The sequence below is a fragment of the Anolis sagrei genome, chromosome 5 (assembly GCF_037176765.1).
Source record: "Anolis sagrei isolate rAnoSag1 chromosome 5, rAnoSag1.mat, whole genome shotgun sequence".
In the NCBI taxonomy this organism is placed as follows: domain Eukaryota; kingdom Metazoa; phylum Chordata; class Lepidosauria; order Squamata; family Dactyloidae; genus Anolis; species Anolis sagrei.
The window spans coordinates 104381665-104397926 of NC_090025.1; the positions used below are offsets into that span (position 1 = coordinate 104381665).

At 40.9% G+C, this 16262-nt stretch overlaps 1 protein-coding gene across 1 annotated transcript; it reads right to left on the reverse strand.

The window, feature by feature from the left end:
* Positions 1-5805: 5805 nt before the first annotated feature.
* Positions 5806-14939, reverse strand: AKAP3 (A-kinase anchoring protein 3). Its single transcript, XM_060776154.2, has 3 exons — positions 14847-14939; positions 7998-10094; positions 5806-6092 (listed from the first exon to the last, which is right to left on the reverse strand). Exons 1-3 carry the CDS (start codon positions 14937-14939, stop codon positions 5937-5939), a joined length of 2346 nt encoding a protein of 781 aa, XP_060632137.2. The 3' UTR covers positions 5806-5936.
* Between the last annotated feature and the right edge of the window lie 1323 nt (positions 14940-16262).

The window sequence follows — 16262 nt, forward strand, 5'->3', positions numbered from 1 at the left end:
ACAAATGAACAACAATAAGGTATCCTTCATTCTAAATATTATTATGCTACTTATGCAGCCTAAAATGGCATTGGATTTTTAGCTGTTGCATCGCTCAAGTGACTCTAAGATTTCTAGATTCCGTCAGCAGTTACTACTCTCAAGTCAGTGTCACCCATTCGACATCACTGAATTTACTTTTTTTTCCTGCTTCACTTCCCCCAACAAACTCTTGAAAAGGATGGTCACTCCCACCAAAGGAACCTGCCACTTTCACCTCATTCATAAGCTCATCAGCATTGGAATAAGATGTAAATAGAGGCTTCTCTTATTGCCCCTCCACCTTCTGGACAGTAACATTTCTGGGGGATAGACTCTGGGCTAAAGTGGAAAAGAAAGGGGGCTTCAGACCAGAGCCACTGTGATGCCCTTTCATCTAACTTCTGACTCCACAAAGTGATTTGGAGTGGTTTCCATATTACGATTTTATCTGTATTCATTATGACCTGTTCTTGTAGGGGTTTTGTAGGAAGCATAAGACTCAGAGCCCATAATGTGGGAGGTCTTGCAGTTTTACCAGAGGCCTCCAAATAACGTAAAACTGAATTAATTTGAGACAAAGCAAGAAAACCCTGCTTTGTTCTGAATTAATTTGATACCTGGTAAGACCCGGATCTTTGATAAGATTCAGGTTTTTCCAGGTATGGGCCCAATGTGAATGTGGATTGAGCCCGGAGACAATGTCACGCAATCCCTGGGCCCAATCCACACAGTCCTCTTGGGTTTTTCAGACCAGAAAACCCAGAGTGCACCAACACCCTTCCCAAGCCCCCCCAGGCCTTAATATAGAAAATACCTTACCCAGCTGACATCAAGGTCCTGCTGGAGCTCCCCCCCCCCCCCCCCCCCACACACACACAGCACGCATCCTTTCTAAATTCCAGGAGGACTCCGGCAGGACTTTAATGGCAGCCAGGTAAGTTATTTTCTATTTCAATGCCTTGGGGCGGAGGGGGGGGGGAGAGGTGTACTGATGTCCTCCTGGAAGGTACTGGAAGGGCATTGAGACACTCCCCCTGGGAAAAGCACACAATTTAGAGGGAGGTGTGTGGACATAAATGCGCGCCAAAACAGATTTCTTAAACCTGCTTCACTGCACATTTAAATACTTTCTGGAAGCAGCTTCAGAGGAAGAAACGCAGTAAGCAGGGCAGAGATTGGTCATAGTGGGCAGTTTCAGAAAATACTTTTAGTGTTGGAGTAGCAAGGAAAAACAAGGTTTTGGTTAACTAGGATACTTTCTTATAGAATGTCCTGATATTTTAGCAAAAAAAAGTTTTGTGAAATAGCAAAAGTAGAAAAAGAGAAATGTGTTTGGGTTGTTTTTGGTGTAACCAGTGTGTCATTTAAAGCGGAAAAAGGGGTGGGAAGATGTTTTAATTCATACATATAAGACAATCAGATCTTATGGGGCTCCCTTTCAATCATTAAATAATATTTCTGGACCTTTTGACAAATTCCAACATTTTTTTCCATTTCCAGATTAGCTAGAACATTTATAAATTCTCTCTGACAGCACATACATGGAACATACGGACACTGACGGACAACACTGAACGCCCCGAATGCATGTTCCAGAGCAGGCAAGCCAGACAATCTCCACATCAACACTAACAGAGAAACAACAAGAAATACTGTTTACCTACAAGCATAAAGAAATTACATATATTAGAAACCAACACTTTCTCGTTGCTTTATTTTCCAGATCACCAGACTGGACCACAGCAAAACGTGGCAGGGGATGGCTAATCTTCATAATAAGAAAATATGTTTTTAGAGGAGGTGAAAGAACTTGGATGATGGGAATTGCAGTTCAGGATGATGGAAAATGCATCCAGAGATCATTGTGAGCCTCACTGATGATGGATCTGCACCAAACCTGACACACAGGCCCTACATGACCAATTTTAAGGACTGATGGGGTTTGGGGGGGATGGACCCGGATGGTGAGAGTTGCAATTCTCCCACAAAGAACACTGTGAGCCCCATTGACGATGGATCTGGACCCAAAGAGGCATACAGATCCATCAACTTTAAGTGTTGGCAGCGTTTGGGGGGATGGACCTGGTAGTTTACCTACATTCTTATGAATTTTGTAATGGAAACATTCATAAAGTCCAAAAACACACAATGACTTTTGCTAATAAATAGCGTTACAAATTCCCCAACCCAAGCATGGCTGGATCCTTCTTCTTAATCCAAACAATGTTCATAGCAGACCAGACTCTGAAGCTGCTTACAGCTTTCACAACCAGCACACAGACAAACTCTTTAGGCCCATTGTCAGTCTTAGGCCCCGTGTACATTGTCATTACAAGACAGATTGAACTGCATTAGATGGTTAGTGTAGATTCATATCATCCAGTTAGATGTTAGGAATTGTGGGAGCTGAAGTCCAAAACACCTGAAGGGCCAGAGTTTGCCCATGCCTGGTATAGACTCATATCCAGTTCAATGCAGTTAAAACTACATTATATGAATTTAGGCCGCCCATATAGTGCAGTTCAGTCTGCATTATGAAGATAATGCAGGTGGGCTGTTAGATATAATCACTCTTTTACTGAACTCTAGGTAGGTTTATTTCTTTCTCTCCCCCCACGCCTTTTTTCCCTCTCTATCTCTCTCTCTCCCCACAGCCAGAGAGATAAATGGGTTGGCTTTTTTCCCCTCTGCCCACACTGGGAGCAAAGTGTTCCTTGCAAGAAGGCCTGGAACCAGGCCTGTAGCGAGGGGGGGGGGAGGTTAGGGGTTCAACCCCCCCTCCCGAAATGTTTCAGATTTTTTTTTAAAAAAACCTGGTTTACTCATGAATTTTAACTGGTTAACCAAATCCCCATGCTAAGTCTATGAGATGCAAAAAATTAAGAGTTCCTCCATAACTGCAAGCACTATCTCAGGCAAATATTGACAGTTATTCACACTGTCATTACTTGCAACAATAGCCGATGTAGTGAAGCAACCAAGTTTGGGGAGGGGGGGGTGTTGAATGCTGTCATTAAGGAGGCCAGACTTGGTGGAGGTGGTTGACAGGGCAAAGCTGCAGGCTATTGAAGGCTGCCCTTTCCCCTGCTGTGCTCTTTGCTTCAGCGTGAGCTAAGAGGCAGGTTTCAACCCACCCCTCCCAGGAAATTTTCAACCCCCCCCCCCGAAAATTTCAACCCCCTCCCGAAATTTTTTTCTGGCTACGTGCCTGGAACCAACCAACCTCCCTCTCTGTCCAATGTGTATGTGTGTGTGTGTGTGAGGGTGTGCAGAAGACTGATCATTGGATATCCAGACTGGCAAACCAGCACAGTTGTGCTAATGATGAGAGATGTGATTACAAAGTTACTCACCTCAGTATGTATTACCCTAAACCAGTGGTTCTCAACCTTTCTAATGCTGTGACCCCTAAATAAAGTTCCTCATGTTGTGGGGACCCCCAACCATATTTTCATTGCTACTTCATAACTGCTACTGTTATGAATCGTAATGTAAATATCAGCTATGCAGGATGTATTTTCATTGTTACAAATTGAACATGCTTAAAGCATAGTGATTAATCACAAAAACAATATGTTTGGGGGAGTATGGACAACTGATAATGGGATTGCTAGTACCTTCAACCGATTCAGCTCTGACTTACACAGACCACTGAGACCCCCCATGAATTACTGACCTGGAGCAAATTTGGCACACAGAACCTCCATGACCAACATAAAATACTGGAGCGGGTTAGGAAAAACTGGAAGTGATTTACAGGAGATGTAACTCACCTACATCCGGAGAGCACTGTGAACGCAAACGACTATGGATCTGGACCAAACTTGGCACAAATACTCAATATGTCCAAATTTGAACACTGGTGGAGTTTGAGGAAAATAGAAGCTGACATTTGGGAGTTGCAGTTAAACTTCACTATATGAATCTAGACCACCCATATAATGCGGTTCAGTCTGCATTGTAAAGGTAATGTAGATGGGTCTTTAGATGTTAGGAATTGTGGGAGCTTGGAAAACTTGCAAAAAAAGAGCATTCTGAGCTCCACCAATTGAACTGAACCAATTTTGGCATGCAGCACTCCCACGATGAACAGAAAATACTGGAGAAGGTTGGGGAAAACAGACCCTGACATATGGGAGTTGATGTTGCGTGGATTTATAGTTCACCAGCCATCACAGAGCATTCTGAGATCCACCAACAATTGAACTGAACCAAACTTGGCATACACATCTCCTAGGAGCAACAGAAAATACTGGAGTGAGTTGAGAAAAACAGACCCTGACATATGGGAATTGCAGTTGTGTGGATTTATAGTTCACCAGCCATCACAGAGCATTGAGAACCGCTGCCCTAAACTAGTGCAACTGTTGTGGTAAAGCAGTAACAAAGTCTATAACTCTAACAGGGCAAAAATTATTGAGATGCTCTTAATTCATTATTGTACAATATTTACAAAGGGACTACAATACTAGAAATATCAACAATGGAATAATATACTACAAGAAAGAAAATTCCCATCTAAATACCATATTTATTCAAATCCAATGCTCATATTTTTGGCCAAATTAAGGTAAATGTTTTCCCCTGACATTAAGTCCAGACGTCTCCAACTCTGGAGGTTGGTGCTCATCTCCATTTCTAAGCCAGCGTTGTCCGTAGACGCCTCCTAAATCATGTGGCTGGCATGACTGAATGGAGCACTGTTACATTCCTGCTGGAGTGGTACCTATTGATCTACTGACATCTGCGTGTTTTCAAACTGCTAAGTTGGCAGAATCATAGAATCAAAGAGTTGGAAGAGACCTCATGGGCCATCCAGTCCAACCCCCTGCCAAGAAGCAGGAATATTGCATTCAAATCACCCCTGACAGATGGCCATCCAGCCTCTGCTTAAAAGCTTCCAAAGAAGGAGCCTCCACCACACTCCGGGGCAGAGAGTTCCACTGCTGAACGGCTCTCACAGTCAGGAAGTTCTTCCTAATGTTCAGATGGAATCTCCTCTCTTGTAGTTTGAAGCCATTGTTCCACGTCCTAGTCTCCAAGGAAGCAGAAAACAAGCTTGCTCCCTCCTCCCTGTGGCTTCCTTTCACATATTTATACATGGCTATCATATCTCCTCTCAGCCTTCTCTTCTTCAGGCTAAAGCTAGGACTAACTGCTGGAGCTCACGCCACTCCCCGGATTCAAACCTGCGACCTGTCGGTCAACAAGTTCACCAGCTCAGCAATTTAACCCATTGCGCCACCGGGGGCTAAATTACATAGTCAACATTTAGGTGTGTATTAGATTTGATGGCACATTAGAATCATGCATGTATACCTGCCTGTGCTACTCTCTCAGGCCAAAGCTGCACCCCTCCATCAGGTTGCGGCTGACAAAATCGCCAGCCTCACGTGGTTCCCAACTGGCTTCCTTTTATGAGGCCTTCAAACCCACTCCCTCAGAGGAACCACACAAAGCTGGTGAAGGATTGTGGCTTCCCGTTGCCTATTGGTTGTTCAGAGACAGGCAGCAACCTTGCAACCTTGAACCTGTTGTCAAGGAGGCAGTCAGAGAAACAGCCAATAGGCAAGGGATAGTTGTGCCCTTTCACCAGTTTTATAGGTTTCTCACATGGTTCCCAACTTGGGTGCATTACATTCAACAACAAATCTTTTTTTGGTAATGCTCTCCTTCAAAATTGAGGTGCGCATTACAATCGATGACACATTATACTCTAGTAAATACAGCATTCTGATTCAGTCCTAGGAATAGCAACTCAAGTCAAGATTTAAGTATTTCCTTCTTTTATTCATATGACTGCTCAGCAGCGGGGTAGGGTCAGTAAAACTCAAGATATCATATTTGACAGATGAGTGCTGTGACAATTTAGGCTGGCAAGGCTATGCAGCGAAGGAAGAAAAGCCTTGCTTTGTTCACAGGTTCTGGAGCAGCCAGTCCAGTACGGGCATCCGAACAAAGTTGCCCAATGCCTCTCCCAGCTGCCGCTCCTTCTCATACTTCAGAACCGCCTGCATCACTTCTCCTACGCTGTAGCCCCTTTCCACCGCCACCATGGAGAGTTGTTGGAGCTGTTGAAAAGAGAAGAAATATCCAAAAGTGTGACATTTTTCAGGGAAAGAAACTGTTTATAGGTTCTTGTGGGTTTTTTCGGGCTATAGGGCCATGTTCTAGAAGCATTTCTCCTGGCGTTTCGCCTGCATCTATGGCAAGCATCCTCAGAGGTAGTGAGGTCTGCTGGAATTAGGACAATGGGTTTATATATCTGTGGAATGGCTGAGGTGGGGCAAGGAGCTTTTCCCTGCTGCAGCTAGATGTGAATGTTTCAACTGACCACCTTCATTAGCATTTGAAGGCCTGGCTGAGCCTGGGAAAATCTTTTGTTGAGAGGTGTTAAGATGTGCCTGGTTGTTTCCTCTCTGCTGTTTTGCTGTTGTAATTTTAGAGTTTTTTAATACTGGTAGCCAGATTTTGTTCATTTTCATGGCCTTCAAATGCTAATGTAGGTGGTCAGTATTGTACATTCAACTGAGCCTGAACCTGCTTTTGGTATCTCTGCTAGTACTAAAACAGCTGTTGATACCAGTGGAGCCAAAACAGATGCAGACAGTGTCTAAGCTGTCTTCAGTTTGGAATACTTTAGAAAGAGATGGGTTCTGAAAATGGAGAACAAGTGGTATGAAGAAATCAGTCTGGACCACTTATGCAGCTGGTTGGGAAATATCTTCCTGACTCCTCTTTTTATGAAGAGTTCCCTATCCCACTCCCATCTTAATAAGTTTTTCACTCACTCTGAAAATAGTGGGTAATAAATAGATAAATAAATATTAAGGGCTACTGTCCCAACCCTTCATACCTATAAACAATACAATCCAAAATTATGGATCTTCAATGCCACATCTCAGTTGGGCTTCAACTGTTCCTTCTTTCTAGCAATATTTCCACTGTTAATTCAAACATATCCACACAAACCAGATAATTCCTAACGTTCTTTCTCTTTGTACAAAGTACATTAAAGAAACATCCTGGGGACTGACTTTCTTTTCCTGAAGTTCCTGGCACATCATCTCATTTCTCAGCCAGGCTCAGCAGAGGTAGCAATTGCAAAACCTAGCAAGTAAAAGTGAGAGGCTGCCACAGGAAAACAATAAGACTGATGGAGAAGAAATTCAAGACAGAAAGGATCCCTTCAGCTCTAACATATCAAATAATATTTATCTAAAATTAAAGACATCGGGTATCTGCATGGGCACCCAAACAGAAACTTCTTTGGAAACTGGCTTGAATTTCGTACAAGGAAAAAAGTGGCATATAAAACAATTACACAAACAGGTATTGGAAGCTGAGTTGTTTTTCAGGCTGCATGGCCATGTTCTAGAAGCAGTCTCTCCTGACATTTCACCTACATCTATGGCAAGCATCCTCAAAGGTTGTGAGACTTTTGATGCAGGTGAAACGTCAGGAAAGAATGCTTCCAGAACATGGCCATACAGCCCGAAAAACCTACAGCAACTCAGTGATTCCCACCATGAAAGCCTTCGACAATACAGGTATTGGAAAGCACGTATTAGAATCCCCAGGCAAAAGAAGTCCTGGTCCTCATGTGGTTACTAACAGTTGTAACGATTTTATAATTATTCTGTTTTGTAAAAAATTCAACACATTTTGGGCTTTATATAATTGTTTTGTTTCCTTCAGGACTACTACTCAAGCTATCCACATATTCAAGCTGGGGTCCCATTTCTTGTATGTAATAGCTGAGTTATATGGGGTTATATGGAGAGAGAATTTTAACAAGCTCCAGAAATTTCTGCTGTTGACATCTTGAATGTGTGGTCCCTTAAGAAGGCTAAATAATTATATAATAATTTGTTCATAAAGCTTTGTTTCATGGGTATGAAACAAAGCCCCATACACAACTCAAATATTGTAGACTTCAACTTCTCCCATCATTTTTCACATATTTCGTGGCTTACCTTATTCAGGGTCTCTTCATCATCGTCCATGAAGTACAACACAGGAACATTTAACTGAGAGGCTGCCACCCACTGAAGGACGGCTTGAAGTTGTTTATTATGAATGTTGTCAGGAGCATTTTGGTTGGTTACAACCACTTTGCGGCGGGACAAAGTGTCTTCACCTGATCCTATTCGACTTTCTCCACCACTTTCTATATCTTTGGAATACATAGGCCCACTGGCATCTTCAGCATCTACTATATCTCCAAGACCTGATTCCGGATTGCTATATTTGGCTATCATAAGACACAGCTTGGTCACTGTATCCACCAGGTTGTCAAAGAATGGCCCACTGCCTCCTTCCGTCTTGTTGACATCAAATTGATCAAGAATCATTTTGGTCAGTCCAGATATGGCATCGTCATAAGAATGGTCTACTTCGGAAGTGCCCGAAGGCCCAGGCACCTCAGGGGATTTATAAGCACCCCTATATGCTTCATCTGCCATCAAAGTTCCAGCATTTCCTCCTAATTTGTTGACAGTCTCACTGATGAGTTTCTGAATGAGCATTACTACAACACTTGACATATCATTGTCAGGATTTGCTTCAGATTGTTCATCATCACTCTTTTTCATTGAGTCATACTGCTTAAACGGAGGGGCATTACCACTTTTGTCTTGAGACATAAACCCAAAAGTGTTTCCAGTCTTGCTTAATCTACCACTATCACCGGCTTCCTTTATTGCATTCTCTTGCTGATGCAGATGATACTGTATCAGCATCAATGCTGTCACAATCAGGTCTCTTGCCCAGGAATCTGTTGCAAGGTCTTGATTTTCTACATTCCAATTTGCCTTTGGCTGGAAATTTGACCCTGCATTTTCATTCTGTTGTTTCTGGTGCCACATGGAGAGGCCTTCCTTTATGATATGATTGCCAACCGTTTCTGCACAAGTTGTTTCCTTTTCCTTAAGTGTTTCTGATTTTGCGGCAGAAAATCTCATGTTCTGAGTTTTTCCATCAGTTCCTGTACCTGTCTTAACTGTTGCAAAGGCCATGCGCTGGGACTTGGCTTTCTCGTTCACCTGTTTTTGTACAATCAAAGCATTGTGTAACCGATTAAGCATGGCTTGAACAATTTCGGAAGCCTTTTGGCTCCCTTGGGTGAAAAGACTCCGCTTCACCGCTGAAACAAAGTCAGAGTCAGTCATGAGCGTTCCAGTAACATCATGCAAGTTTTTCATACAGGAGTCAATCAGGTCAGACACAACCTCCTTGGAATGCTTTAGCAGTACCTTTTTCAACACAGCACAAGCTATGTTTGAGTCATTGACTTTCACTTTCATCGTTTTCATAACGGAAACCATCATATCCGATACCACACTGTTAGCATAAACCAATATTCCTTTGCTTAATGAATTAGTATATTCATCTGGACCAAAGCGTTTCCGGTGGTTGCAAGCTTTAGCCCCATCACTGGAAGGGTCACTTTTGTTAGGAACGTCGGTTTCTTCCTCTTTGTAATAAAATGCGGCTTTCTTCTTAGAATTAGGGCTTCCTTCATATTTATACTCACTCGTCTTAGGTGGACTGTGCTTCATGTCATCTGTACCCACTCCGATATCCCTGTGTCCATGGTCTCCAGAAGCAAAAATGGACTTATGTATGCATGCGGGGTTGCCATCTGACCGGTCATTCATTTCTTTACGTGCCATTGCTATGGCAAGGTTAGAAAGTCTATTACAATAAAAAGAGACCTCATCTGGATCAGGGTTTGTGTTTGGTGACGTAGACCTGTCACTTTCTTCATCCTTAGTTCCCTTTTGACAAGTCCCCTTCATTGTCAAGTGGAAGTTAGGAGAGCCCCTGTTGGAGCTGACATTGACACTGAATTCTTCATCACAGATACTGTATTCACCTGGGGAATGTGTATTTCGCTTCTGCATGTTTGGCCTCTCCACAGATGTCTCCCTTGATCTTGCACCACCTGCGTTATTACTGGCATTCAGCACATTTTGTACTCCAATTTCACAATTTTCCAGATCTTTTCGAAGCCAAGTCAACACTTTTAGTGGATCAGAGGAAGTTTGTTGGAAAAGCTTAGTTGAATCAGTCTAAAGTTTGGAACAAAAGAGAGTTTTGAGAATATTTAGTGAGTCAGGTGCAAAGTGACTGAATACTACAATAGCTCCCCCAACTCCCCATCCCCAAAGCAGGATTGGATGTCCTGCCAATTTTTGTTTCAGCTTCCAAAATGTTTATTTATTTATTTGCATTTTAGGGGTTGGTGCAGCCTATACTCAGTTCTATGTTTGGAAACCGATCCCTGGAACTCCACTACTTATCTGTCTATGGTTTAGCCCAGGCATGGATAAACGTCGGCCCTCCATATGTTTTGGACTTCAACTCCCACAATTCCTAACAGTGTACCAGCTATTAGGAATTGTGGGAATTGAAGTCCAAGACACCTGGAGAGCCAAAGTTTACCCATGCTGGTTTAGCCTCATGATCACCATATATTCATTTGGCAATACATGTTAATTCTTAATTCCAGAGAAGACTGTCACTATAAAACTTTTATGTTATTCTAATAGGCAAATTAGCAGCTTCAGAACAGTGCAGAGGTATTCATATCCCACCTTTTGTTTTTCCATATTTTATTGTGCTCCAGCCCTGAACAGAAATTGATTTTATTGGCATTGGCACTATTTATCGTCACAAGATATGCAACATTGTTATTGTGCAAAATACTGTAAACTGTGGCATAAAGTGGAGTAAATAAAAACTTAATTGTGTAAGTATTTACTCCCTTTACTGTGACACATCTAAATAAAATCTGGTGTAACTAACTACCTCCAGAAATAACATGAGAAGCTATGGGGACAATACTGCAGCATCATAAGCAGAGGAAGATAATTCCCATGTTAATTTTGTGAAAAGATTTAGCATCATCTATCTGTTTGATCTTAGTGCTTAGGATCATGTACTTTTTATGATAATCTGGGGACAAGGGTTGAAGTAACTTCTTTCTGGGTAGTTATAGCTATATTTTTATAGGGGTTACATGCTAGTTAAGGACAAGGGCTATTAGATATTTAATAGGCTTGGGCGGTTTCGTTTGTTAATTTCATAATTCGTTATTAATTCGTATTTAAATTAGCTTACGATCCAATATTGAGCCATGCAGGAATAGTGTGAGGAGTAATTAAGATTCGAAACAATTTTTTCAATTTATTTCGTAATTATTTCGTAATTATTTCGTAATTATTTTCGCATGTCTGGTGCAAGTTTTATAGCTGTTGTTTGTTTTATCACACCAATAGTCAACAACAGAGGGAGAGGGAAGCTTCAGAAGTTCCTCCTGTCCCATTTGGAGGTTTTTTTAGCATATTGCGCAATCTCGTCCGCCATTAACGAATTGATTCGTAATTTTACGAAATTTTGTAAATTTCGAAATTTTTAAAAGGAAAATTTCGGAATTATTAAAAAAAACGAAACGCAAGGGCCCCCTAAAAACGAAACGAGTTTAGAACCAAATTTTTCCGTGGTTACCCAAGCCTAAGTGTATCTCTTGTCCTGGTTTCTCCCATCCTGAAAAACTGTAGTGGTTTTACTATCTTACATTATCCTACATCTTGGGTTATTTAATTGACCTAATCTGGCACAATATTTTATTTATTTATTTATTTATTTACTTTATTTGTATACCGCTCTTCTCAGCCCTTTGGCGACTCAGAGCGGTTTACAACAATTTAGGTATACACAATACAAAACCATTAAGCATTTAAAAGCAATAGCATCACAAATCATTAAACATCAATATCAATACCGGATGAGACGCTCCCCCCCTGGGCAAACAGAAGACTGGGTGACTTGGAAGGCATTAAACAGACTGCGCTTTGGGACCATGAGATGTAGAGCCAACCTTAAGAAATCAGGCTACAAAGTAGAGTCCATGACATGCGAGTGTGGAAAAGAGCAAACCACAGACTACATACTACAATGCAGTCTGAGCATTGGCATATTTACAATGAAGGACCTTCTCACAGTGACACCAGAGGCACTCGAAATGGCCAGCTTCAGGTCAAAGGAAATTTAGTATAATGCCAAGTTCTTAACTTTGTTTATGGATTTTTACACATTTTAATTGTATTCTCAATTCGCTTCTGATACGATAAATAAATAAATCTGTCATTATTAAACTATTAAATTACAGGTGAGTTCAATTTAAAATCAAACTATTGTAAAGTGATTCCGAGGCTCTTGGAAGGAGGTTAAAGCAGGAGGAAGCTAAAGGCACAAGTTATTATTTCATTATTCCTTCTTTTTTGAAGAATGTGGCCCAGGATGATGGCAAAGAATGCTAGACATCAACTCCTGGCTCTGCAGATGGTGCCAAAAGGAAAGCTTTGAGTTCTTGAACCCTGGTCTGCACTTTTGTAAAAGACTACTTCATTTCATACCCAAAATGTCCCTTTTTATTCTACAATAGACAAAAAAAAATGATCTCTGCATATGCAGATAAATGTTTGGATAAATCTGATATTAAAAATGACAATACTCAGCTAGCACAAGGATTTAACCCACTGCGCCACCACGGCTCTGCCCTATTGAATAATATCCATAAGGTGTTTGCTTTGATTTTAGATTATAGAATGAAGGTGATTTTACAGGATTTGATTCATGGGGATGAATCCGGGAGAGTTTTTTTTATCTAAAGCTGTTTTTATATGAGATTTACAATAGATATTTTGGAATATTTGTACAGTCATAATGAGAAACAAGCAGCATTCATTTTTTGATGCCAAGAAATGAAATATTGTGACAGCTGGACAGTATAGAAAGCTGAGCAGGAAAACAATTAACACACTTGAAATTTGGTGCTGAGTGAGACTTCTATGGCTATCATGCACTTAAAGAAAGACAAATAAATGAATCCAAAGAAAATCAAGCCTGAACTAGATGCTAAAATCAATAAACGGAGGTTATGCTATTTGGATGTACCATAAGAATATATGACTTGTTAAAAAACAATTGGCAAAGGTCAAGTCAGTAGGAAAAAAAGGAAGATTGCTTAACAGGAAGGTTAATTTATTTATTTATTTATTTATTTATTTTTGCATTTATTGACCGCCCCTCTCAGCCCGAGGGCGACTCGGGGCGGTGAACAACAACAGAAAAAGACAGTGTACAATAAATCAAGACAATACAAACCAGACAACACGACATAACATATACTTATACTAAAAATCCGCTTCGTCAGGTCCTGGGGTCATAGCCAAAATTCATAGTCCTAGTTCATTCCAGTGTCGTTCCAAGATACACTCAGTTGAAGGCCTGCTCGAAGAGCCATGTTTTCAGGCTCCTACGAAAGGCCATCAGGAAGGGCGCCTGTCTCACTTCAACAGGGAGAGTGTTCCACAGCCGGGGGGCCACCACCGAGAAGGCCCGCTCTCTCGTCCCCGCCAGACGTGCCTGTGAGGCGGGCGGGACCGAGAGAAGGGCCTCCCCGGATGATCTCAAGGCCCTCGTGGGCTCGTAGGCCGAGATGCGGTCTGCAAGGTATTTTGGGCCGGAACCGTTTAGGGCTTTGTAGGATAACACCAGCACCTTAAATTGGGCCCGGTAGCGGATCGGCAGCCAGTGGAGCTGGGATAGCAGGGGCGTTGTATGCTCTCTGCGTTAATTGTGTTGTATCCCATCTGAAAAGAATGTTGAGTAGAGATGGATCCTTCCAAGCAGAATAAGACTCTTTCTAGATGAAGAAGTTCAGGATTTTGCTGAAATTCCTCTATATACAAAGCACATCTATTTACTCTGCTGCTACAAAAGAAGATTCCCATGACTGAGTAGAGATGTGAACCCTGGTCTCCTGAAGCCATTGTCCAGTACTCAAGCTACTACGCCAGTATTTTGATTCGGGGGGGGGGGGGGGGCTGAGTTTGATTCGGGGGGGCTAAGTTTGAGTGAAAGAGGGTCTATCCTAGCAAACCTTTTGTATCATTACCCCAATACCCCCATGCATATGGGATATATTATGGTGATCAAATCATGATATGAATAAACATAAAATAATACACCAGTAAGGCCTTCTCGTGGATCACCATAAAAATTTCTGGTGGGGGATGGGTGGGCTGAAGCCCCTCGAGCCCTCCCCCCCGCCCCCCAGCTACATGCCTGCACACCGGGGTCCTCAAACTAAGGCCCGGGGCCCGAATACGGCCCTCTAAGATCATTTACCAGGCCCTCGCTCACGGTCACCCTAAGTCTAAAACGACTTGAAAGCACACAACAACAACAACAACAACAACAACAATCCTATCTCATCAGCCAAAGCAGGCCCACACTTCCCACTGAATTACTAATAAGTTTATATTTGTTTAAATTGTTCTTCATTTTAAGTATTGTATTGTTTTTAAGTGTTTTCTTGCAATACAAATAAAATATGTGCAGTGTTTCTAAGAATTCGTTCATGTTTTTGTTTTGTTTTTCAAATTATAATCTGGCCCTCCAACAGTTTGAGGGACTGTGACCTGGCCCTCTGTTTAAAAAGCTTGAGGACCCCTGTACTACACCATGCCAGTTGACATAAATTACCTACTTTTGGGCGGGTGGATTGTCAGAATGGACTGCCTGCTAAGGATCCAAGCCTTGCCAAGGACCAGGTATGCACATATGATTGCACATATTTGAAAATGATGCATGAATGCCACTTCTCTTTTGTTTTGGGAATGTGTTGTAAAATCTAGTTGCATTGTAAGTACTTTCCTTTCTTTTCCATGTTCATATAGTATATATTTACTATTTCTTTTCTCACCATAAACACATCCCTACCTCTCTCTTTAGAAAATCAATGTACTACTTACTGTCCAACTCTGTTCTCCTTCATCACTGGGTGTATAACGATCAACTTTACAGAGTCCACTCTGGCTCTGTAACCAATCAATGCTGTCTGTCATCTAGGATGAAAAAAATTACAGGGATTATTTTCACTTTGTGTTTTTCTGAACACCTTCCTTTTCCACACTGTTTTTGAAAACTGAGGAGCTATATTGGAGAAGAATGTCAAGTGGTGGTCTTATTGTTGTATGACCTCAAAAAAGCTGCATGTGTATTGTAATTCTTCAGGATCATAAGATAGTTTATTTGCACAGAAGTGCCGCTTTTATTTTAAAAAACAACCACCAAGTTTCCATCCCTTAGAGGCATTATAAATAATCTAAAATAATTACTGTATATACTCAAGTATAAGCCTAGATTTTAGCCCCTTTTTAGGTTAAAAAAGTACCCCTGGGCTCATACTTGAGTCAAGGTTATTTTTTATTTTACATTATTATTATTATTATTATTATTATTATTATTATTATTATTATTTCATTCTATTTATTATTATTATTATTATTACATTTATCATTTTACTCACTTTATTATTGCTATTATTACATTTATTATTTTACATTATTATTATTATTATTATTATTATTATTATTATTGGAAGGATACGTACGCACTTTTACAATGAAGAAGGTTAGAATAATGGTTTAATCAGAGTTAGACAGTCTTGTCTCAAATTACAATTTTATGCAAATATTTATAAAAATATTTAACTGATTCCTCAATTAATGTAATTTTATTGGTATCTATTTTTATTTTGAAATTTACCAGTAGCTGTTGCATTTCCCACCCTTGGCTCATACTCGAGTCAATCCTTCCCTCCTGACCTTTAGAAAGTTGGTGAAAACCTGGCTTTGGAATCTGGCATTTGAGGCAATGGCTTTTGACCACGCGGACGGATGGGGATGAATAGTGATTTTTATGCTAACAACTTGGCTTTATATAATTATATGATAGTACTTTAATGTGTTTATATTAGTATATTATTGATGTGATGTTTTTAAACTATTGTGTATGAACCCCCTTGTTGTAAACCGGCCTGAGTCCCTCGTTGGAGGTGAGAAGACCGGTATATAAAAGTTCTAAATAAATAAATAAAATTTCCCAGTTTTTTTCTGATAAAATTAGATGCCTCAGCTTATATTTAGGTCGGCTTATACTCGAGTATATACGGGTAGTTTTTTAGAAACGAACAAACTCCAGGAGGTTTTCTGTATAATAGTCAATGACTATTGGGGGGGGGGGGGGGCTATGAGCTCTCTCCTCTGAATCCACGATGAGAAAACTGAGCATAAATTATGCAAAATAATATATATTATTGCAATAATATTGGAGGCCATGTTAGTATTATTTCCACTACCTCTTTTCAGTGCTTCCCAACAGGAAAA

What these genes read in the sequence shown, in the direction of transcription:
- AKAP3 (XM_060776154.2), bottom strand. Translation starts at nt 14,939, where the DNA reads ATGACAGACAGCATTGATTGGTTACAGAGCCAGAGTGGACTCTGTAAA. An exon ending in AAGGAGAACAGAGTTGGACA is followed by an intron (nt 10,095 to 14,846) that starts GTAAGTAGTACA and finishes TCCAAACTTTAG; the next exon opens with ACTGATTCAACTAAGCTTTT. An exon ending in ATGAAGAGACCCTGAATAAG is followed by an intron (nt 6,093 to 7,997) that starts GTAAGCCACGAA and finishes TCTTTTCAACAG; the next exon opens with CTCCAACAACTCTCCATGGT.